The 22,918-nt window shown below is 37.3% G+C and overlaps 1 protein-coding gene across 4 annotated transcripts in view; it reads right to left on the bottom strand.

The window, feature by feature from the left end:
• Positions 1-217: 217 nt before the first annotated feature.
• XPO4 (exportin 4) overlaps positions 218-22,918 on the bottom strand; it is an 81,831-nt gene continuing 59,130 nt past the window's right edge. For 3 of the 4 annotated variants that reach the window (XM_085063153.1, XM_085063128.1, XM_085063135.1), the window contains 10 exons: positions 21,931-22,090; positions 20,129-20,298; positions 19,000-19,174; positions 17,584-17,877; positions 16,517-16,697; positions 14,898-15,016; positions 13,863-13,993; positions 12,975-13,092; positions 11,640-11,732; positions 218-8,481 (listed from right to left, as the gene is read on the bottom strand). In XM_085063153.1, the coding sequence (XP_084919279.1) occupies positions 8,284-8,481; positions 11,640-11,732; positions 12,975-13,092; positions 13,863-13,993; positions 14,898-15,016; positions 16,517-16,697; positions 17,584-17,877; positions 19,000-19,174; positions 20,129-20,298; positions 21,931-22,090 (1,639 nt within the window). In that variant the 3' untranslated portion in view covers positions 218-8,283. The remainder of the gene's footprint in view (positions 8,482-11,639; positions 11,733-12,974; positions 13,093-13,862; positions 13,994-14,897; positions 15,017-16,516; positions 16,698-17,583; positions 17,878-18,999; positions 19,175-20,128; positions 20,299-21,930; positions 22,091-22,918) is intronic. The other variant, XM_085063144.1, reaches the window with a different exon arrangement.

Here is a 22,918-nt window from a genome sequence, read left to right as displayed (position 1 = left end):
TTCAACAGAATTACCTGTATCTATACTTTTGTACATTTTCACATCCCCATCGATTTTACCGTGGCTTCTGACTTACACAGTTCTCTCAGAAAATGTCCCAAGATACACAGTAACATACAACCTTCCTGCTATTTTATGGCCCCAAAGCCTTGTCATGGTTGTTTTTGCTTTTTCCCCCAAAAGATGTAATCACTCTGCCATCACAAGAAGCAGGAAGGAAAATATATAAAATATATTTAGCAAAACCAGTAAAATTAAAGTGGAACAGAAAATGCAGTCAAGTAGCAAACATGTACAGCAGCAGATTTTACAGTTTTTCCTACACATACCTCTGCACTTATTTCACACATGCTTTTTAAGGAGAAGGAAGAAAATAGAAATCAGATAGTATTATGAAAGAAAACATTTCTTTTCCTGAACAGTAAATGGGGTTTATTACTGCTTTCTGCTTTTGAAACTCCAATTCAGACTGTATATACACCTCTAAGAAAAATAAGAGAAGGACATCCTTTTCTCTGTCCCTAAAGCAAAATTACACTGTCCTCCTTTTACAGACTATACTGGTATCTTAAATAGTTATACTTGCAGGATCTAGACTTTATCTGGCTATCTTAAGGGATGCAGGTAACAAACATTTTAACCAAGATACAAAACAGGTATCCAATTTTTCCAGCTTTCCTGAGGCTGAGTGAATTGTTTAAATACATGTGCGCTTATCAAAATCCATGTTACAGTACATTTTAACAGTAGTTTGTTAAGAAATCATGAAAGTGCATAACAGCCTAAAAGCAGGCAAAAAGTACTTCAGAAGAACAGTCTTTCCTTAAAGTGGCAGAAGAATGTAAGCCTTCCCCAAAGTAGTGATGATCTTGTGTGAGGACAAGTGATCTTCCTAAAGATTCCACAGTGTGGTGCTGGGGTTTTGGCTTTGGGGTTTTTTTGTGAGTTACAACAATCATTTGAATGAACAAAAGACCATTAGTAGTATTGGTGCAGTTCCAAAACTAAAGCAAATGTCCTGACAGCTTACGAAAGCAAGGTATGAGTGAGGCTTTCAAATCAATACTTGTGTTGGAGTCTAGCGATGATTCATTCAGGGAACACCAAACAGAGACCAGAAGCAGTTTGAATATGCCACAAACCTCAACTGCAGCATCCAAACCAATAAGTTAACGCAAATCAAACATACATGTCTTTACAACCATTAACAGCAGGCCAGACACAGAGGGGAAGAAAAAGGGAAATACTTCACACCCACAGCTTTGCTTTACTCTAACTTGCAAAGGCAACAGTGCGTCAGGAAAATCAAACCCGATAACATCTAAAAGATGCTGGAGTGAAAACAGCTGTTCCACAAGATTCAGATCTAGACAGGAGAAAAACTAGTAATGAATTATGTTATCAGTCACAGTGGGTAGCTTCTTTGTTCTCTTTGGATATATAGATTTGTCTGGAATGTTTTCCAAAATAAAAAGGAATTTATTATTTAATTAACAAAACTCACACTGATAGTATCGCATTTAATTTCACAGAACTAAAAAAAAATACTTTCTCTTTTCCCCACCCGAAGTGTTGATAAAATGGCAGGCTTTTACTAATCCCTTTCAAGATGACATGGGTTAAAAGTTATGGGATAACACTTGTAGATTGATCTATTTTTCTATCTCTGGATAAAATTGCAAAATTATCACTTTCTTCTCCTCCTCCTTCCCTCTTCCAGTTCATGTACAACCTGCTCCTTGGTTGACCATCCAAATTTCACTTGGAGGGTTGAGGGTTGCACTTGCCTACTTTTCTGCTTGAAAGACATGGCAAATCACTGAAGGAAAAAATTCCACCACCAACTCCACCACTCACAAGTGAAGCCAATATAAGTTTCATAAAGGCAAAATTGATGGGGCTTGCATATACTTAGACAAACAAGGGTGAATAAAGGCTTTGTACCCAAATAGTTCAAGTTTATTCCAGAACTTGTATTTAAGGTAAAGCAGAATAGTTCCATTTTCTACATGAAAGGCTCTTGGATACGCTGCTGTTAGTCTTAGCAATTGCTTTCAGGAATTTCCTCAAAATTACCTTAAATGTTTCTGTCCTTCCCCAAAATATTCACTGAACCAAATCATGCCAGTATAAATATATAGCTGCATAATCTCACTTTTGAAACCAGTAAAATTCTAGTGATACATACAGCCAAGATATATAGCAAGCTGTCACCAGCATAACTGTTGCGTAGTTTTACTTTCAGGATTTGTGTAGCCTTTTTTTTTTTTTCCTTTTTTAAATGATGTGAGTGCATGGAAGTAAGAGGGGAACAATAGAAAATAGCTGTAGTTTATGTAAATGTAATTGTATTATAGCATATTTGGAACTGCTGCTTGTAACTGAGCTTTTCTATTATTTATAAAATAACATACTGTTAGATGTTCCTTGCACGGGAACAGATTATGAGCCTGGACAACATTTGTGTGTCAGATGCCATCATAAAAACTGTTTAGATTAAATACACACACACACACACACACACACACACAAATTAAAGACCCAGAAATCAGTATTCCTTTTGAGTAGATAAATACCACCAATAATAGCGAAAGTCACTGTTAAAACTTCTTCTGGAAGATGGGGGAAAGGATTAATTTGGTTATATATTCACAGCCATTTCTGGTAATTGCAGTCCAGTTTGAGATACTCCTGTTGCACCCCTAATCACACTTTTTTCTGTTGATAGAAAAACTCAAGCCTTAAGTGCTGATGAAAACTAGTTACTCCACCAACTTTCAACCTAATTACTGTGCATTCAGTTGTAGCCAAAGAGCAAAAGGTGTAGCCTAAGGTTTCCTGATGTTCCTATTTATGTTTCCACTGTAGGGAAACATAACATATGCTTTTTCAGGGATTCAACACAGGTGAGATGTTAGAAAAATATTAAATAAGAATACACACAAATCACACATGGCCAAAACAAAATAATAAAAGTCTTTAGTGGAAAACAATTTTATCCTCTTCCTGCTTATGGAACTTAAAAATACACAAAGTAATAATTTCAAGATTGAAAATTCAGTTGTGATAAGGCTTGATTACACAGCCATTTCCCAAGTCTTATTGCAATAAACTGTGAAATACTTCTATGCAACTTCATATCTTCAACTGTACAGGTAAAACAATACTTGAAATCAACTAGCACTTCAATCCCTGTGTTTTTAATATATAAACTCAACACAGTACTGAATGACGCATTTAAAATATTTACACACTTGACCAACAGCAGTACTAGCATTTATTGCCTTAAAACTGCATGTTCACTGCATCGAGATTCCTTATTTTACACAAAGAGAACAAATAGGTTTTGGGGTTTTTTCCCTAATTAAAACCTCCAGAATGGTTCAATGGGAGATTCAAATGTGTGGGGAATGCTATTAGAAAGGTTTTATCAATTTCAAGTATCAAGATGTAACAGACTGGAAAATTACATGGGTAGTATCTTTCTCTCGAGGTTGGAAGGGCCTTCCAAATCTACTTAAGAATGGCATAAAAGGACAGTAAAAGCAGGATAGGGAATAGGAAGAAATGAAAAAGCAAAATTTTAATTTTCTGAATAGAAGGGAACGCCAGGGATATCTTACTTCTCAGTTTCTGAGGCCCCAAGAAATCTCATACTGAAAAAAGGGTTTTATAAGATAGCTGAGAGCTTGAGGCTCTAGAGCAAAACATACTTCATTACTTGCTTCATGATCAGTGCTAGAAAACATTAATCTAATTTGCTGAAAAAAGAGCACAATCTACTCAAACGCAAATTTACAGGGGATGGGGGAGCAGGGCTGGCTCTTTAATTGTTATCATTAGACTTTGGTTATACTGAGAGACTGGAACAGACATAGGAGAAATGAGTGGTGTTTGTTTCTTACAGAAAAATGTAAAAAAACCGAAAGTAAAAAACCTTACCACCAAAAGCAGCACTTGTCACAAGCAGAGGCACCAAAGCCTGAATAACCAACAACTGTCCTCTCCCTATGTAGATCAGAACTGAGGCACACTGGTGGGGAATCTCACCTTATTTAAAAAGAAGCCACCATTTCAATTGGCTGTAATTGAAATAATGACAATTTACAGCAAGCATTACTGTACTGCAGTAGATCAGTCCCAGGAATACTGCACCACTGCTGCCTCTACTGGGCTTCACAATTATGAGTCTTCTGTTTTCATTACAGTAAATCTTACACCTCACAAAACTAAAATTAAAGTATATAATATTTACATAGCATCTTAGATCCTCAATGCATTTTATAGGCATAAGCTAATCCTCACAACATCCCTGTGAGGTAGGTAGGTGTTAATGCTATTTTAACAACAACACAGTTCTAGCAACTTGCCAATGACCACAGAGGATCCAGCGGAAAAACATTACAAAACTAGAGGAGCCTGGCTCCTACTCCTGCGCTTATATTCATCAAGCTATTTCCATTTAAAAAATATCCCCTTCTTATGTAATTACTTAACCAAATTACTTGAAGTGTTTTACAAGCAAAATGCTGCAAATTTGTATTTTTTAATAGTTTTACAGATCCCAAATTAGAATTTGCTTTCCCTTTTAAAGAACTAGTTTTTAACTGGACAACTGACTGCTCTGAGCAAGCTTGTTTTCTAGAACTATATGGCTTAGATATAAAGGGATTTGCCCAGGTAAACACTGGGGCTTTAGTGAGTTCTACTCACTATGAAAGCCATGACTCCAATTCAAACCCCTCTCTCTCAACTAGTAGGATTTGGACTTGCTGAGAAAACAAGTTTCTCATTCCTGAGAAAAAAGGTGAGCCCTTTACCACTAAACAGTGAAACACAAACCTCTGGGCAAAAAGTAACAGATTCTGGCAGTAATTCAGTGAAGCTAATTAAGGCATAAATGCATGTGAAAGCGGAAGTTTCATGCATCCAGTCCACTTCTCCCTGTCCCTATGTATCTGTGCTTTCAAGAAGGTTTTGAATTTTATGATTGAACTCAATGGTCATGCTTGTCAGCATTGAAAACTATAGGTTGAACAACAGAAAATTATTATGCCAGCATTAGAACTACCTATTACAATGGGGAAGGAGCTGGCAAAATGGGAAAGAAGCTACTAAATTTCTACTCTCAGAAGGAAAACACTGGTCCAATAATCTGTTTTATCAAGAAAAGTCTAGACAAATATATTTGTTACAATTATATCATGCAGCACTTAAAATTTGGTTTGAGTTGCCTATTATCTTCCTTCAAAAACCAGGTGCATTTTTAGAACCATTATTCACTTTGCACAGTGAATGGAAAATCAATGCAACGATGCTATAAAACTTTCAGAACACTTATGCAGAGTCTGCTCTCCATGTTCACTATGAACAGTCTATGAGTCTTTCCTGTGGACCTCAGTGTGCTTTCACATCCAGATTTACAGCAACTGGATGTGTGTAAGATCACAAAAGATTTTTTTTTCTCTTTTTTTGGTAGGGATACAGAAGCCAAATAGCTCAGGCAGAAGCAGTCACCAAGCCAGCAGGAGTACGAATGAACAGGACTTATTCCCAGAAGCCTTTGCAACCATTTCATGGATGTCACTAAGCAGAGACATCTTAGCATTTGCTCTAAAAGAAACATAAAATGGCATGGAAAGATCTCTGTTGAATATATGAGAATGAAAAAAAATTAAAAACCAGGAAAGTGTAACATCAAGCAGGAAAATTGCAAACCACCCCCCCCCAAACCCTTATTAGGACAGTTTCCCTTTAACCTAAGACAATAATTTTAAATTAAGGGCAAAGGAAATTTTTAAAACTAGTCTTTGAAAGTAAGACTTTAGCTAAAGTCTTGATACTCAAAAGATGCTGTGTGTCTCTGATTGTTACAACACAGTGTGCCTGACAAGTAAAATAATGGGTATGCACATTATTTTGCCCAAAATATAAACTCAACTTGTATTTGATGCTCCCATTCATCACAATATGCAAGAGGATTTCAATACTTTAAAGTTAATAAATATTTTTAAATAGTGAGCCAGCTTTAGGATTAATAAAACAATAGTGACAGAGCTAGTTATAAAAGAAAGGATGACTGAGTGTATCAGTCTGACCCAAAAAATGTAGTATTTGCTATGATCCCTTTGAAGACTTCAGTCTAGATATCTGACATCAAACACATCATAACAAATTAGCAGCTCATACTGCTGCTGATGTTCCCAGGTTTAATTGGCCTTCATCTGAAAAAAAAAGAGGTTTCAGAACTGCTGCCCCATCCAATGTACAAACTCAGAAAAACTCCAGAAGCAGTTTCAAAAACATAGCAACCCCCATTTGAAAAATAAAAACTTAGCCATCACAACAGTTTGAAACAGAATGATCTGCCAGGATCATTATATTTTGTGCAAGTGCAGTCATGAAGTCCTTTAAAGAAAAGCACTAGAGTTTCAAGAAAAAATTGAGAGCAATACCCCTGTTCTAAAATACTATGCAAATTATCTTAGAAATAAAATACTATCTGGGAAGGTATACTATTATCTAAGAAATTTTATGATCACTTTGTAATGTGTGAATCTGCCCTTGCCCAGTTTTCACATCAATTAAAAGAGAAAAGAATACTGAAGAGATGGCATTTTTGACCTTGTGGATCCACGCTTGAGACACTTACGGATTTAGCCTAAAAAAAAAAACCAAACAACAAAAAAACCCCCCAAAAATGCCTTAGTTCACTTATAGCACAGTATTAGAGATTTGTGTCTGTTGTGAGATTCTGGCTATTGTGACTAATTTTGAGATGAATAGCTGAAGAATGGCACAGAATTGCAAACACGAAGCTATACATAGCCATATAAAGGTGTATACCAGACTTTTTATATAAATTTTAAAAACACATGGGAAACATTCAACAGCATAATCTAGCAGAAATCTTAAACAGAAGGGCCCACTTCTGCCTCTGTGTATTCCCACAAAAATAATTTTACTAGACATGCAGCATTTGTGTTGCTTCAGTTTCCTCTGGCTCATGACAGGAGACAAAGCAGGCCTTGCTTTCATATTCATGTGCTGCTCTCCCTCGTTGGTTCTGTATACTCAGGGCACTATATGCTGTTATGATAAAAGCTAAAGTGCTGATATAAAAAACCAAGCAAGAGCAGAGCAGCTGGGAGAGTTCTGCAGAAGTGGGGCTATATTCAGCAAAAACAAGCATCTCCCACAGGACTAGACTTCCCAATTACCCTTCCCCACTGCAGTCAAACAGACACAATGCTTGAGTAAAAGGGTTTGATGCCCCTGTGCTAGCATAATTGTTTTAGCTAATGCCCCAACTTTACCAAGTTTGCCAGTAATTCACACCTTTTGGGCTGTTATTGCTTAAGCAAACAGTTCAGTGTAGAAATACATTGCAGTTGCGTGCAACCCAGGTGAATCAAAACAGATACTGAAAGTAAAACTACACATGAACCTTGCAGCAGACACTCATTCCAAAACAACACATCAACATGAAGGGCTGCAACAGGTACACAGCAGCTCAGTGCCAACATCCTAAACCAACTCTGAAGAGTCAAATCTTGCCTTAAATCTTGCCTTAAATTTCTTACCTAAAGTATATGAGCTTTTTTTTTTTTATACTTTTAAATTAAGGCAATGAAATGGCTACACTTCCTAAAGTTCACTTTAGGGGAACAAAAATATACACCTTTTTTTCCTCTGAACTTTAGGCAGCAGAACATAATGTAAAAACCCGCATTGCATTAAACCTGCAATGTCAGATTGATGTAGAAAAACACAACTAAACTCAAGTTAAAATACCATTTGGTTTTTCTTCCCCATTGGAACACAAACTCAAACTTTAAGAGAGGAAAAATAAAGCTTAAAATCAGCTAAACTGTTTAGAGCTTTATATGTATCTGCATCACACTCTAACATGATTTTGCGTAGAAAAGAAATCTGTATGTTTATATGACCACTCATCTTTTAAACCAGTGCAGGGGGAAAGGCACTGCATTTATTTCATTGTGCCCGTATCTGTTTGCGCATAAATGGAAAAAAATTCAATTCAAATTTTCTGTTCATTCTCTTCCACACCCAAGTATGACAGATTGCAGCTAACACATAATAGCAGAAGCTGATTCAAAGTTGACCTCTCCTATTCCATGGTGTTATGTTCAAACTTCCAGGCTCTCTAGAATCTGAGATGGCTGCAAAGAACCCAGAGACAGGTACAAGATTTAGTCAGCATTCAGCATTTCTCAGTGCATTTTGCAGAAAGGGTCTAAATTAGGCATAGAGTTTTGTTGTTTATTTTACACAGAGAAGTCCACCAACATTTGCCATAAATTCTTCTAAACTCTTTAAGAAGGCCATCTTCTGCTTACGGTCCAGTGTAGGAGGAGTGCTGCTTGCAGTAAGCTTGTTGAAGGCATCTGCTAACCGCTGGTAAATTACTGGATCTTGCTGAGTTGATAGCAATGTTTCAACTAACTCTGAATATTCAGCCTGTTAAACAAATATAAAAACAAACATAAAAACAGACCAAAAAAGTATAAAAAAGAGGATATAATGATATACAACTTCTCTCATCAGGACAAGATCCAGAGTAAAGGTTGTGACCGAAAACCATCAGTACCTCTCCACCTGTCCTCACAGCCTTTCACCCACCTCTAAACCAGATAAAACCCTTCATTCAGGCTGGGTATTTTAGTAAGGTTAAAGAATTTTCCTGAGCAAAGTACAGTGCTTTGCAGTGCAGAGAAATATGACAATGCTAAGGCAAAGGGCCTTCTGGGTCTTTCTTAGCATAGGCTTATTCCTGCAAACTGGACTGCTTTTTCTCTATGCCTGCCCCATGTTCCATACCAGTCATCTCCTCCCATAGGTTCTCCATTTTCTAGGGTCCCTTCCCTGGGACAGAGAGCTTAGATTCCTTTCTAAGAGCTTCCTACTTACTCTCATCCTTATTTAGACAGAAACAAAAGACAGAGAAACATGTCAAACATGACTAGAAGGACACTGCCAAGGGGCACACACCTGAAGAAAGTCCAAAGGGACTGAGCTCTGGAAGTAAGAGTGAAGGACACAGGAGCCAGAATGGCAGTTCCCTCCATTCTACCCATGAGGAGCTGGGTGAGGGTAGACATAGCAAGAATTTGCTCCCTGTGGGTGATATCACAGGGTCCTTTTCTCTAACATATTCACAAGTCTCTCTTTGAGGGATAAAGACTGCTTACAAGAGAGAGGATCCATAGGACAAAGTGGCTTAGGACTACCTTTGCCAAAGGCTTGCCAACCCAGCAGGAAGGGCTTTAAAAGGGCATGTTGAGGGATGGTGGTAACAACTTGTAGATAAGTAAAGAGACAGAGACCAAGAGTATTAAGAAAACAAAAAAGTGTGATGGGCTTAAAAGTGCTCATCAGGAACGATGAAATTAGGCTGAAAGGAGGGCAACCTGAAATGCCTGTGTAGAAGTGTGTTCAGCTTTAGAAACAAGGAGCTAGAGCTCCATGTGCAGCTTCAGAGCTGCAACATCACTGCAGGCACTGATATGTGGTGGGACAGGTGGCATAACGGGAGTGTTCCAAGGGACAGACAGAAGCTTGTTAGAGCTCTTTGGGGAAGAAGATGACGGAAGACTGACATTTCTGTGAAAAGGCAGCTCAAATTAAAGATGGTTTTCTACAGACTGGGCAGCAATCTAGGTGACTGCTAATGGATCATGATCAGAGGAGAAGCAGTAAAGATGACACCATGGTGGGATCTTGTTACAAATCCCCAGAACAGGGCTTTTAGTGGACTGAGTCATCTTTAAGCAACTTGAGGAAGTTTCCAGATCAGACTTACAAGAGATTATCTCCCTGACATTTGCTCAAATACCAGATGGGCTACCCAGGGGTGTGATTTTCCATCTGCTATTCACAGCTAGTAAGAGCTGGTCAGGGATGTGGTAATTAATGCCAGCCTTTCAATTATCATTAAATAGTGGAGTTAAGGATTCCCAGGAAAGCAAGGAAAGAGGGCAGCCAAGTACAGAACCTGGACATCATGAGAGCAGATGTCAATTCAAGACTGGTGGGTGAGATCCTGTGGGAGTGAGCTCTAAAGACAAAAAGAGCTCAAGAGAACTGACAGGTCTTTAAGAACAGCCTCTTCCAAGCACAAGAATGGTCTGTCCAGATACTGAGGAAAACAATGAGGACACTGATTCAGCTAAGCAGGGACTTAATGACTGAACTCCAGTACAAGGGCAACACATGCAGGAAACAGAAGCAGAAACATCATTTGGACAAGAACAATGACAGAAAAATTAATTTCAGCTAAAGCTGAATTTAGCAAAGGACATAAAAGACACCAAAAGCAGCTTCTACCAGTACTTTAAGAGTGAAAGAAGGAACAGGGAAAATATGGGTTCTACTGCTGAATGGAATAGATGATTCAATGATAGTAGACAAGAGGTAAGGCTGAAATAATCAATGCTTTCTCTTGCTTCGGTCTTCACTAACAGGTTTTTCCAGACCTTTTTTTGGCTACAGGCAGGGTTCAAGGAGGAGAGTAACTATGCATAGTAAAGAGGATCAACCCAGGGATCTCTTGAGAAATCTTGATGCATGCAAGCTCGTAAGACCTGACAGAATCTATCCAGGGGTTCAGAAAGCTGGCTCATGTCATTCATTACTGGCTGCTCTCTCATAATCGTCAAATGACTAAGAAAATAATGAAGCAAGTACTCCTGGAAGTTCTCTCTGGGTATGTGAAAGCCACAGGACCCAAGGGAATGTCCTGAAATTGTGTAGAGGAGGTTTATGATGAGTAATAGGAAAAGGTTCTTCACCCAGAGGATGGCTGGGCACTGGAACAGGCTCCCCAGGGAAGTGGTCACAGCAGCAAGCCTGACAGAGTTCAAAAGGAGAGTTTGGACAATGCTCTCAGGCACATTGTGTGACTCTTGGCGATGTACTGTGCAGGGCCAGGAGCTGGACTTGATGATCCTCATGGGTCCCTGCCAACTCAGGATATTCTGTGATTCTGAGAACAGCCAGTGGGGATTTACCCAGGGTAAATCATGCTTTACCAACCTGTTTTCTTGGACAAAATGACTACATCTATGGATAAGAAGAGTGCAGTGGATGTCTGAAGTAAGTCTTTAGCAGTTGTGTACTGCACCCTTGCAACCAAGCTGAAATTTTATTCTCTAAATGGGTAAATGGGCCAACTACTATATGTGTAAAAAACTACACCTGTACCATCAGCCTATAAAGGATTGAGGCTAATGGCTCATATTCCACCTGGAAGCTGGTTCCAAGTGGCACTGAGAGCTCTCATCTGGACCTTGTCCTGCTAAATACTTTAGTCAGTGACCTGGAGGAGGAGGGGAAATACACTCTTCTCAAGTCAGGGGATGAAACCAAACTGGGGAGTGCAGCCAGTGCATTCAAGGGCAGGACTGACATTTAGAGACACTTACTCAGGCTAGAGCAATGAGCTGACAGGAAAGTCATGAAACTCAACAAGGACAAATGAGAAGACCTGCAGCTGAAACAGGCAGACCTCCTGAGGGTCCCCAGTTCCAACCCAAATGATTACATGATTTACCAGGAGCACAAGAAATAACCCTCCTTTAATAAATTACTTCTTTTCAGGGTGTGTCTGAATGCCATACCTGATGCAAACACACTAATGTGTAGAATGCTTCACCTGCTGCAGTTGTCATTTCTGTATTGTGCTTCTGAAGTACCAGCATATCGAAAACCATCTGAAATCACAAAAGAGAAGTAGTTGTGGAAGTGTAAACTTAACTTTCTATTTTACCAACACTTGCTACTGAAGCTCATCTTCACTTCTGATAATAACAATGAACATGTATTTACAAACATCCAAGGTTGTTGTTTGCTTTGTTGCCACCTTTTTTTTTTTTTAAATTTAGGTACCAGTAATTTGGAAGCCAAGTTCTTTTAGAAGTCAAGTCTTGGCTAAACAGCATAAATTAACATCTCAAAGCACTGGAACCTGCTGTGCTTCAGAGAAACATGGCATCTCTTGAATTTTTCTCCAAAAGCTGCAGATATGCCAGAGAAATTATGAAAAAAGCCTTTGCTCTCCCAGAATAAAATACGGAACTTTTCCTCAAGTTTTGGAGACTCCTATAGCTCACAGCAAGTCAAACAGGGAACATATTAGAGTGTAATATTATAATTTTAAGTGGAAATTTAGAATAAGGCACAAAGCTACGTTAACTTAGAATATACATAAAGACAAAATTATTAAGGTTTCTAATTGTCTCAGCTTGTCTGATGGACGCTTTTAGCGAGAAATCCTCAGAAGTCCCAATATAAGTTTGGTAAGAAAAGGATTAACTCTTAACTAAAACTGAAGTCTATACAAAATCAGAAGAAAAGCACATAAATTCCACAGTTACTTTGTTGCCAGTTAATAGGAACCTGGTTGCTACCATGTCACTCCAAAATTCATTAAAGTGGATGGTCCTAAAAGGAAAGTACTGAATGGGATATTGAATTAAGAAAATGCATAATTCATTAGATACAATGAATAAATGACAGCATTTCCTTTCTAGTTCCCAGCTATGCTCTTTTTCATGCCTGTTCTTTTAGTACTCTACCCAGCCTCCAGTTTACAGAATTCTGGAAACTTTCTTTTCACAGCTTCCACAGTAACTGTTAAAACTGTCAATCAGTTCAAAGCTTAATGTGCAGAGCATGGATATATAAATTGTATTCTGAAAGGCTCAGGTCTTTAATTTACCGGCAATAAGGGATTGCTTCCCTCTATGCCTCCATTCTCTTTTGTACTCTAGTCCATTATCTTCAGTTCTTCATTCCCTCTTTCTTCTTAAACTGACACTTTTTTTTTTTTACACGTAACAGACTGTTTCTTGCTATATGTATGATTCTGATTAATCTGAATATGATCACTATTTGGCCTCTGGATGCTACTTTTATGCAAAAAGCCAAAGCAATATGAAACATAGATGCCTTACCTTAAGAAAGTGCCTTGTTGCTAGAAAAAGGGTTGAATCTGTTTCTTGTGCTTTTGCACACTGTTCTGCTAATGGTGTTACAGCCTCCAGACAGAGCTGGCAAACCTCTGAGCTCATTCTGATAATGGGCGTTAAAGAATTGAAGTCAGATTTCAATAAGTTGTGGTCAAACTAACCAGTTGTGACACTAGAAAATACCTGAAATGCTTGTATGTTTCAAGGTTTCTTTTCACTATGAAGTTGCTATTTAAAAAAAAAAATCAAATTAAAAAAACACTAGAAAAAGGGGGGAAAAAGGATTCCAACTTCATTACCTTCTTTTATTAGCTACATGCCCTAAGGTAACATGACCCTCTCTGACATAACATTTTCAGAAAGAGTCCCTTATGGTCAAGCTCATCTGTTTCTGACACGTGCCACAGATTAGTGAAAATGGTACTCCCATTATGAGAGGGAGAGCCCATTGGCACCCTGACAGGAAATGCTCTGGAGCCAGCCCAGTAGAACAGCAGCAATGTTTTGTATTACCAGCTGAGAGACTAATTCAGGAATGGCTTTGAGATACCAGCTGAAGGCTTATGAAGTTACACACTCTGAAATGAAGTAATGGAGGAGGCAGGAATGGCTGCCAGAAAAAACTTACATGCTAAGCTACTTAAAGGCTGCACCCGAGCACCACAGTCAAAGGCAATTCTGTTAATGCTGGAATCTCAATCGACACTACAGTGAAAATCTCAATCCCCAGAGACCAGAGTAAGAGTCAATTACTGATATATAATTATAGATGCAGATATTGATAGAAAAAGAAAAAAATTGTATTTTTAACAGGTCCTTATAAAAGCAACTTAGATTATTTTTTTAAACATTCCCAGGCTCTATAAAGGATACGATGACATCCCTAACTCCAGTGAGTACATTAGGCTCTTAAAGAGGTCCTCTGGAAGTTGTGGAATTTTCTCAGGGAATATCTCACATATGAAAGTGATTAATTTGTAATATTGATTACACAGGGATGGAAACTGTCAAAAGAAAAAGATGGTATTTTTAGAGTCAATCACATAAATATTCTGGCATAATTTTCAGCTGTACAAAGAGACAGGACTGATGCTTTGCACTGAAGAAAAGACAATTTTAGTAAGAAACTTGAGTCATTAGAATGGCTACAACTTTATATAAATGCAAACACTGTGGTACAATAAAAGAAGATTAGTAAACAGTGGATGGTGGCAGTCTGGTATCTGCTCTATACAAATTAAAGGAGTTTTCCTTCAGACATGAACAAATCTAGTCCTGTGGGGTAAAAGCCTCATGAGCATTGGAGCACAATCAAGGGGCTCCCAGGGTACATCCCTCGCCCTGGCTGGATCTAAAATGGATGCAGCCCTTGCGCTCAGCGAGTGCTACCGGATGAGAAGGCATGTGAAGAGGGGACAGCTGAGACACCCTTCAGAAGGGTTCCCCTGGTTCAAAGTAAAACATGAACACAGTGCAACCCAGTGAAATGCTGCTGTCCCATCGTTTCATATTTTACTGTTCTACCGACGAGTTGCAGATTAGTACAATCAAAAGCCATCTGCATTGTGAAAATAAATAGTTACTTTTAACTAAGATCACTGTTTATGCTTCTTGTCACATTTCTGACACTATCAGATGAAGGACTCCGTGAGCCACATTTCTGGTTTCACTGTTGATCTGCTCAGACTTGCTTTTAGAAGAAAACTTTTGCTTAGGACCTTCAGATATACAATTTCTCAGCTACAGTATTTCTTTTCAAAGAGTATCTAGAACTATGGAGCAGCTATTTACATTTATAAAGTCTAGAAAATTCAACTATGAAGGTAGAATGCATATAGGAACGTATTCTGGGTATTCATTATTACAAAGCTTTCATATTCTAGCAGCTCCATGTAAAAATATACTTACCTTCAGCAAATCTTGTGACATTAGAGGCAGAACTAGATTAACCCCATATAAGACAACATCTGCTGCTGATACAGATCTATTTGTAACTTGCCCAGGCTCATGTCCTCGAAATACTTCATCTGCAGAAAAGACAAAAAATACTTTGTATAAAAGGAGGATTAAACATACTGAAGGAGCAGTCCCATTTCTTTATAATACAGACATTTTTAAATTTAGGACTAGTTCTCTCTCTCCAAACAAAACCATGAGGCACAGTATTAAAATAGAAACTTAGTGAGTGGAGGCTGTCACATCACTCTATATTTATATTCATTAGGACCAAGCATTTCATAATCACTTGTACCAGATGGCATGCTAAACCAGAACACTTCAGATACTCTGAGGGCTCCCTTCCATTACAAAACATTGCATTTGTTTCTAGTGATTGCTGCTTCATGCCTACACACTTAAACAGATAGTGAGTAAAATATCACTGCATTTTTATACTTTTAATACATGTATTATATATTTACATATGCTTTCATAACTTTTGTAAACAGAAGGAGAAAAAAATGTGAGAGCTAATATAGAAAGTTCTGCAGTTTGGATGCTGCCAAGTTTTCTCTAGCTACAGGTTAAGGCCTACATTTCCCTTCAACTGGCAGTGACCTTACTTTTATTATTCCTGCATTGAGTCAGCAGCAGTATGTAGCAAACTTGTAAAACATTTTATCTCTGGGCATTTCATCTAGGTTTTATTCACATTACTTAGTTTCATATAAGTATTACAGTGTTTTCTACATAACAAACATCCAGACCTCAAAGCAAATACTTTACATAGCATTGGGTTATCCATTCAATGGACAAAGTCTAAATCTGGTTCTGTACTTGTGCTGTGCACACATGATGAAAAAATAAAATGATGTACTGAATTTTGGAGTACAAGGTTCTCTCTTTCAAGATGTACCTCAGAAAAGAAATTAATATCAAAACACACTTTGTAGCAAACTGAATCTGCCTGGGTTGTTATATATGCAAATGTGTAGGACATGGTGAGATATAAACCATGCAATTGTATTTTGGCTTATTCAAAAGCACCACAGCTAACTGGAAGAACATACTCAGGACAACTGCCAATTTTAAGTGGCACATACATGTAAGAAAGTAACAGGCTGGGATAACAGAAGGAATCCTTCACTACACCCACAAACCATGTTCTGTGAAAGAGGAATACAGAAGACCCTCACATGATGGAATTTTAATGAGCTCAACATTTCACAAAAGTTGAATCCTGTACTAAGAGTCTACTACTGCCCTCTTGCACTACTTTACTACTCCAACTGCTCTATGTACTTTTTGTTATAAAACTGCTGGTACAACATGTTCAGATGGCTTGCAACATTCAGATTTCAAGTTGTTTCATACATCCCCTATTTATTTTATGACAGCAATAATAATTTCAGATGTTAGAATATTGTGAAAAGTCCTTTCTTTGCTACATTAAATAGCAATTTCCACATTCTGATCTAGTCAAACCTAAATGTCAGCTTTCATTTTATATAGACTGAATACAAGCTCCAAAATGGTTCTTACAGTTTAGAAAACAACTTGTGGTTCATCAATTAGCAATTCCTTAATACCTGTATCACTGAAATCTATGAATTCTTTTGATAGAAGATTAGTGAGAAGCTCCATAATAAGGAGGAGGTCCTGGTACTGGTCTTCTTCAGCTGTAACATCTATCCGTTGTCGACCAAGATTATTCTTGGAATACACCTGGAGCAGAGTTAGGCAGGCCTCATACAAGTTCATGGCTTTGGCCTATAAAACAATGTTACAAAATAAGAAAACTTTCATATGCTAGAAGTGACACACTTTGTTTTAAGATGACATTACTTGGCAGACAATACTTAAAGGTTGTAATTTCAGTTATATGACCACTTTTGTACCAACTGTACACAAAATCATCAAGGAAACAACCACCTTAGACAGTAAGAACACTTACAGCCATATACTGATGTGCTACTGATTGAAAGAGAAAAACATTACTTTTCTTGATTCCTCACCCTTAACAAAAATCCAGACAAGAGTGGCTTGGGACAGACATCTCACTAATCTCACAAACTAGATTACCGACAAAATCCCCTGAGGACACACTTATAGAAGTTTGGAGCCACAATACACTGTTTGTGCATATCCAGTTTGGATAGGCAGCAGCTCTTCCAGATGCGAAAACAAAATTAGCCAACAGTGCAAAGATGAAGTGCAATGCACAAACTCAAAATTTTAACTGTTAACCTTTGGGGATCTATTAATGCTTTATCTAGGACCAAAGCAGTGTCTCTATGGCATGCACTTGCCACATAAAACAGTGCTACAAATTCTCCTAGACCAGACTTCAGAGAAGTCTGATATTGTTATAAAAAAGTGCTCAACATGGTCTGTCCTCTTCTGCCACCCATGCATACAGTTAGACTAGTGATGAATTGTGGTTAAATTTATTGGTAAAAAAACCAGTCTAAATGTCCTGCTTTTAATCTTGCAAGTGTATATTTTAAAACAAAGGAATTCCTTAACAGATGTGTCCATATAGTCTCTCTCTATAAAAATCACTACATTTTATTTTGTTTAAGGAGTAGCACTGAATACACATTTACACACATGCACATACACTCTGCCGCCTCCTTCCCCTTCTGGTTGTATTTACCTCTCCAAGATAGCAAATTTGTTTATGTGCAACTTCAACAAAGACTTCTATTATGAGATTAACAGTCTCTGGTGTATTTTTGTATACTTCCATTAATCCAATGCAATTATTAAGGAAGTCCATTAGGAAATTGAAGAGAATTGCTACATTATCAATCTGGGTAGCCTCAGCAATGCCACAGAGTGCTTCCAATGTAGCAGTGATTTCCTGTTTCACTTCCTCCTCCTGACAGATCTGCTGAAAATTTTCTTGGTTTATCACATTCAAGAATCGCTGCTGAAGTGGCTGAAGAACCTTGAAATTTTTCAAAAAAATCACATTAAGATAAACATACTATTATATGAGATGTGAGGTTTAAATAATTTAGCAAACTCATTGCTTTTGGCATGGCAGTACAAGAATCAATCACTTCCAGTTTCCAATGGCTTGGTTCTGTTATTTTCTGTCACATTAATGTAAGCAGAAGTGGTAGCAAGTAGTGCTTCTCATTGTCCATCATGGCCCGCAGACAGGTTTCAAAACAAGCATCTCCATAAATATTCTAGGTTATTTGGTAGCATTTAAACAAATGACAATGACTTTCTCTGGCTCAAAGCATTTAATTCCCTTCAAATTCAGCATTAGGGGGAAAAAATGGTTACAGTTAATTAATTAAACCATTAAGATTAATGCCCACAGTTATCTTTGCCATATATGATTCTCAATAGCGAAATCACTTTTGTCATCCATCTGTATTTGGAAACAATTTAGAAACCTCCATAAAAATAGTTAAATTTTTTTCCCAATTATTTCTAGTGCATTACAGTCTTATCTTAAATTACTCATTTTGTAGCTCTGCCAATAAAAGCAAGTTTTTCTCAGAAGGTCAATGCTTTACAAAGTCATGTGGTGCTTCCTGATGCCATTTCAGTACTTTTCAGTGACTCTACCACCAGCCTTTCTGGTATTAAATATCTGAGCTTTAATGGAGCCAGGGCACAGAGAGCTGGTCAAATAAGCAAATTATTCCAAAACTAGTTCTTCATTATGTTCCACGTTAGCTTTTTACTTACTGTCATTAACATTAAGTGATAACTGAGTAGTTAATAACACCACAAAATTAAAAGAAAGGAAGAAATGTCCCAGTGCAAGGGAAATTTTTAATCTTCTATAATAGTATTTTTCAAACATATTGCTCTACTGTCTGCTTCACAAATCCTCCAATTAATTGTTAGTGGTTTCTCTTTAGGCTGAGGTATTCTAGATACAATAGATACAAGCATTGACCTTTAAAGAGAGAATAATTTTAAAAATCAACAGTATTAAATATCAAACATATGTTATACAAATTGATTTTGTGTCACTATAAAATTCCCTAAACTAACTTGTTGTACTGCTTGCTTAAATGGAGGTAATAGAACAATCAAAATAGCTTACCTCTGTCCAGTATTGTTGCTTTGTTTCTGTATCCATATGAGCAAAACCTCCTAGAACTAAAGCTTTCATTAGTGTTCTCTGCACAGAACTAGACAAATAGTGAAGAGGAGGGCTTCGCCTTGCAAACTGTTTAGCTAAATTCCACCAGTTTTCACACTGAATAACTAAGTTTGCCCTAAAAGAGGGAAAAACAATTTCATTAAAGACTTCACAAAATTGTATGAACAGAGCATATCAGATTTCTAGCAGTTGCCAGAAGTTTTGATGCTATTTTTTAAAAATTTCTTTATTCTGAGGCTAAATTGCCTTTTGATTTTCATCTTACTAATGCCTCAGCTCTCAGATTTCTAAAGTATATACTCTGAAAATAGATCAATTCATATGGGAGAAAAGCAGGGAAGTGCTTTAGTTTTATTCACATACAGACGCAGAGTTAATGGACATATTGCATGGATTAAAAGCTTAGTCTCATTACATCATAATAAAATAAGCAATTTATTCCAAAACTAGCTCCTGTGGGGTTTAAGTTTTTTTCAAAAAAAAGAAAAACCCTCAAGCATTTAAAATCCTCTAACTTCAGAACAGTCTTTCAGTAAACTGTGAGTATATGATTGCATGTATAATTGCATGTCAATTGACACAAATAAAACATTCAAGAATTTCCTGCTTCACAGTTTGGAATACCAAAGAGAAGTTTTTGAAATTTGTCTGAATCCACAAAACCCTGTATTAAAAAAAATAGGTTTACAAAACACATTTTATACTGGCTTAGCCAGTATCTGAACTCTTAATCAACAAAAATTAAGAGCAACACAAAAATCTTTGCAATAAGAGTGGAGACCAAGAGAGTTTTCCTTTCTTACTGTTTAAGAGTGAGGCACAGAAGTAAGGGAATGACAGTGCACTTCTAAACAGTATTAAAAATTAGGTGATATTTTGTCAAATACAGGTCTCACTCCTCAGCTTGTCAGACAAGTTTGTTGTGTTTTTTTCAGTTATAATATGCTACTGAAGTAATTTGACTTACAGAGACATGAATATGAAGTGCCCTATATCTGGATTACTTTGGCCAAAAAACTTTAAAGGAAGCAAAAGAAATTTTTTGACTTCCAGAGGTATAGCAACTTACCGCTCTCTCCTTTCCACTAACGTTACTAGCAGTTGTACAGTATCATTTGCAAGGTCCTGCTCTGAACTCCACACTGCCAGGTTACTGATCACTTTTTCTAAAAGGTAACCCACAATCCACTGGGAACCCTCTGTATCAGCACCAAATGCTGTACTAAATGGCAGACTTATCTATAAGAAAAGCATTAAAATGAGTGAGTTTTACAGAAGCCAGAACGCCAAAGTGTATGGCAATCATTGTCAGCAAATTTTTTTCAGGCTGTCACTTCTTTCCTACTTAAATTACACAAATGTTACATATACAAAGGCAAAGAATACTTGTAATAGAAAAATCTTTGCCAAATTTATCTGGTGATTTTAAGCACAACATCTAAAACAAAGAAAAGCTTCAACCTCGTTACAAAAGCAGGTTTGATTATGTCTAGCTTTTAAAGCCAGTGAATGTTCAAAAGCTTTAATAATTAAAATAAAGATCCCAAAATTACCTCCCAAAAGTGTTTTCATGAATTTAAGACATAATTCCTCAAAAGTCAGTGGTAAAAATCATTAGAAATAAACCTGGTTCTTGATCTAGATAGAATCTTGTAAAAATTAATTTTCACCTCAATTTTTCTGCATCTACTTTCTATAGATGGTTCCTTCAATTTACACATTTTTTAGGAAAGATGTCACACTCTGGTCCTGGCATATTAAAATATGCTTCACTGAAATTGCCTGTTCTCCTACCTTTAAAGAAAGCTTCTCAAGTGTGAAATCCAAAGACTTTGTAGTAATTGTGCAGGAGCTTCCTGTCAGCACACCACTAATGCTTTTATCTTTAAAACTCATGACTGAGCATACGGTTTAAATACAGGTTTCAATCACTTTCACATGTCAACAGAAACTAAATGTGTGCATTCCCTATGCACTCTGTTTTGTTTCTTCACATTGTTTTTCACATGGATCTCCTTCTAACATGACCTCCAATTCCTTCCCAACTGACACCTTTACAAATTCTCAGCTGTGCTATATGTATGAGCTGAATAATACAATCCAAATATTTACAAGTCTATGTAATACCTATTGTTGTTAGGGAGAGGCCTCCTGAAGTGTTAGTATTCTTAGTTGCCTCAATAGTGGAAATAAAGGGAAGAGGAGGAGACTTCTCAAAAATTAGAGACACTCAGGAGGAGTGGCCTCTGTGAGCTAGCTGGATTACAGTTAGTTCAATAAGCAAAATCAGGATCAAGTTCTAATCATGATTAGTGCTGTCCAAGCACGGTAAGAAGTTCCCCTTTACAAAGAACACACCGTTGAAATCATGATATATACAGTGAGAATGAGGAGAGAAAGTAGCATGACACTAGCTAATGTATACTACCTTGTGATGGTGTTAAATATCTAACTCAGAATCACAATCAGGTTACTCACTAAATCATCATCATCAAGAGCAATCACTGTATTAGAGATGAAATGTAAAACCTGATGGACAGTCACAATTTACAACATCACAGCAGTCAGTGAGTTTCACTCACTACACAGCCCAGGAGCACTGTGTTATTCTGATACGGCAATGGCTACCAAAAAAAAAAAAATCACATTTACAGCAAAATGTGCAAGAAGAGTCCCCTAAAAACTTATATTTCTAATTAGCAAATGGAAGAAAACATCAACTTTCAAACAAATTCCAAAATTAATCACAACCTATTTAAAACTGAAAACACTTTAGCCTTACACTTTTAAATAGCTACACTGACATCTACATTCACAGGATAATATTACTACTAATACTCACAATTTAATTAATAAAAGTTATACCCTTACCTGATCATACAACTTTTCATCTACTAGGAGGTAAGTCTTTGCCCAGCGCTTGAGGAACCATACAATATCTTTGCCCATCTGGGGGCTCAGGAGGTGCGTGAGATTTGCCCTTATTGCTCTAGATTCTACTTCTGACACTCTTAAAATAGCAGATAACAACCTGCAGATTTAAAATACAATGAAGATGCTGACAGCAGTTTTTGGAGAAGCAATGCAACTACCAAAAACACTTTCATTTTTTGCAAAATATGACAGTAGGATCAGGATAATACAAAACACTTCAACTCTAATCAAGTAAAATGCACCTGAAATTATTGTTTTGCGTATGCAAGGAGAGAGAGAGAGACAGGATAGACAGGCAAACATCCTCCAAAAAGTAATAATTATGCTTTAAAAGAGGTGATACTTGACATCAAAATTACTGCAACGAAGAATCCTTACAAGCATTGTGACAAATGGTCTACTTGGGAGTGCCTGAAAAGCTTTTTTGAAAAACAGCTTTTCCCTTCCTTGCACCATAAAGTTTAGTGGCCAAATGGGTTCTAATTGTGCAGCATTTGCAGTGTGACACATGCCAAAAAACAAATATGGAAATGGCAAGTTATTTTTCTCTTTTTCATTCCTGCAGGGAAATAGAAGCAGTAAATCACCAGGTGATTGCACTAATACAATCAGTACATAAAAATACATTAAATACTAGCTTTTGTAGCATGTCAATTAAATTTTGTAAGAGTGGGAAAATGCATAGGCAATTTAGGAGCTGACGGGGCGTATTTCTTGAAGACACTTCAGAGTTAAGGCCAGAGCGCTTCAAGTCTCTCCTTATTTAGATCTGGTTTTACTCCCACCACCACTCGGACATTGCATCAAGAAATTCTATTTGGTGGCCACTTCTTGAAGTGGCCAATAGTATAAATAAGCAATAGTCAAGTCAAGCTTCTAAACACAAGGCACATACATCTTTGCTAATGAAATCCACTTTTTCTAC

Source organism: Lichenostomus cassidix, chromosome 1, assembly GCF_008360975.1.
Source record: "Lichenostomus cassidix isolate B80296 chromosome 1, HeHo_3.0, whole genome shotgun sequence".
NCBI lineage: Eukaryota > Metazoa > Chordata > Aves > Passeriformes > Meliphagidae > Lichenostomus > Lichenostomus cassidix.
The sequence above is the reverse complement of the archived record's forward strand: the minus strand, read 5'-3'. Positions and strand labels throughout refer to the sequence as shown.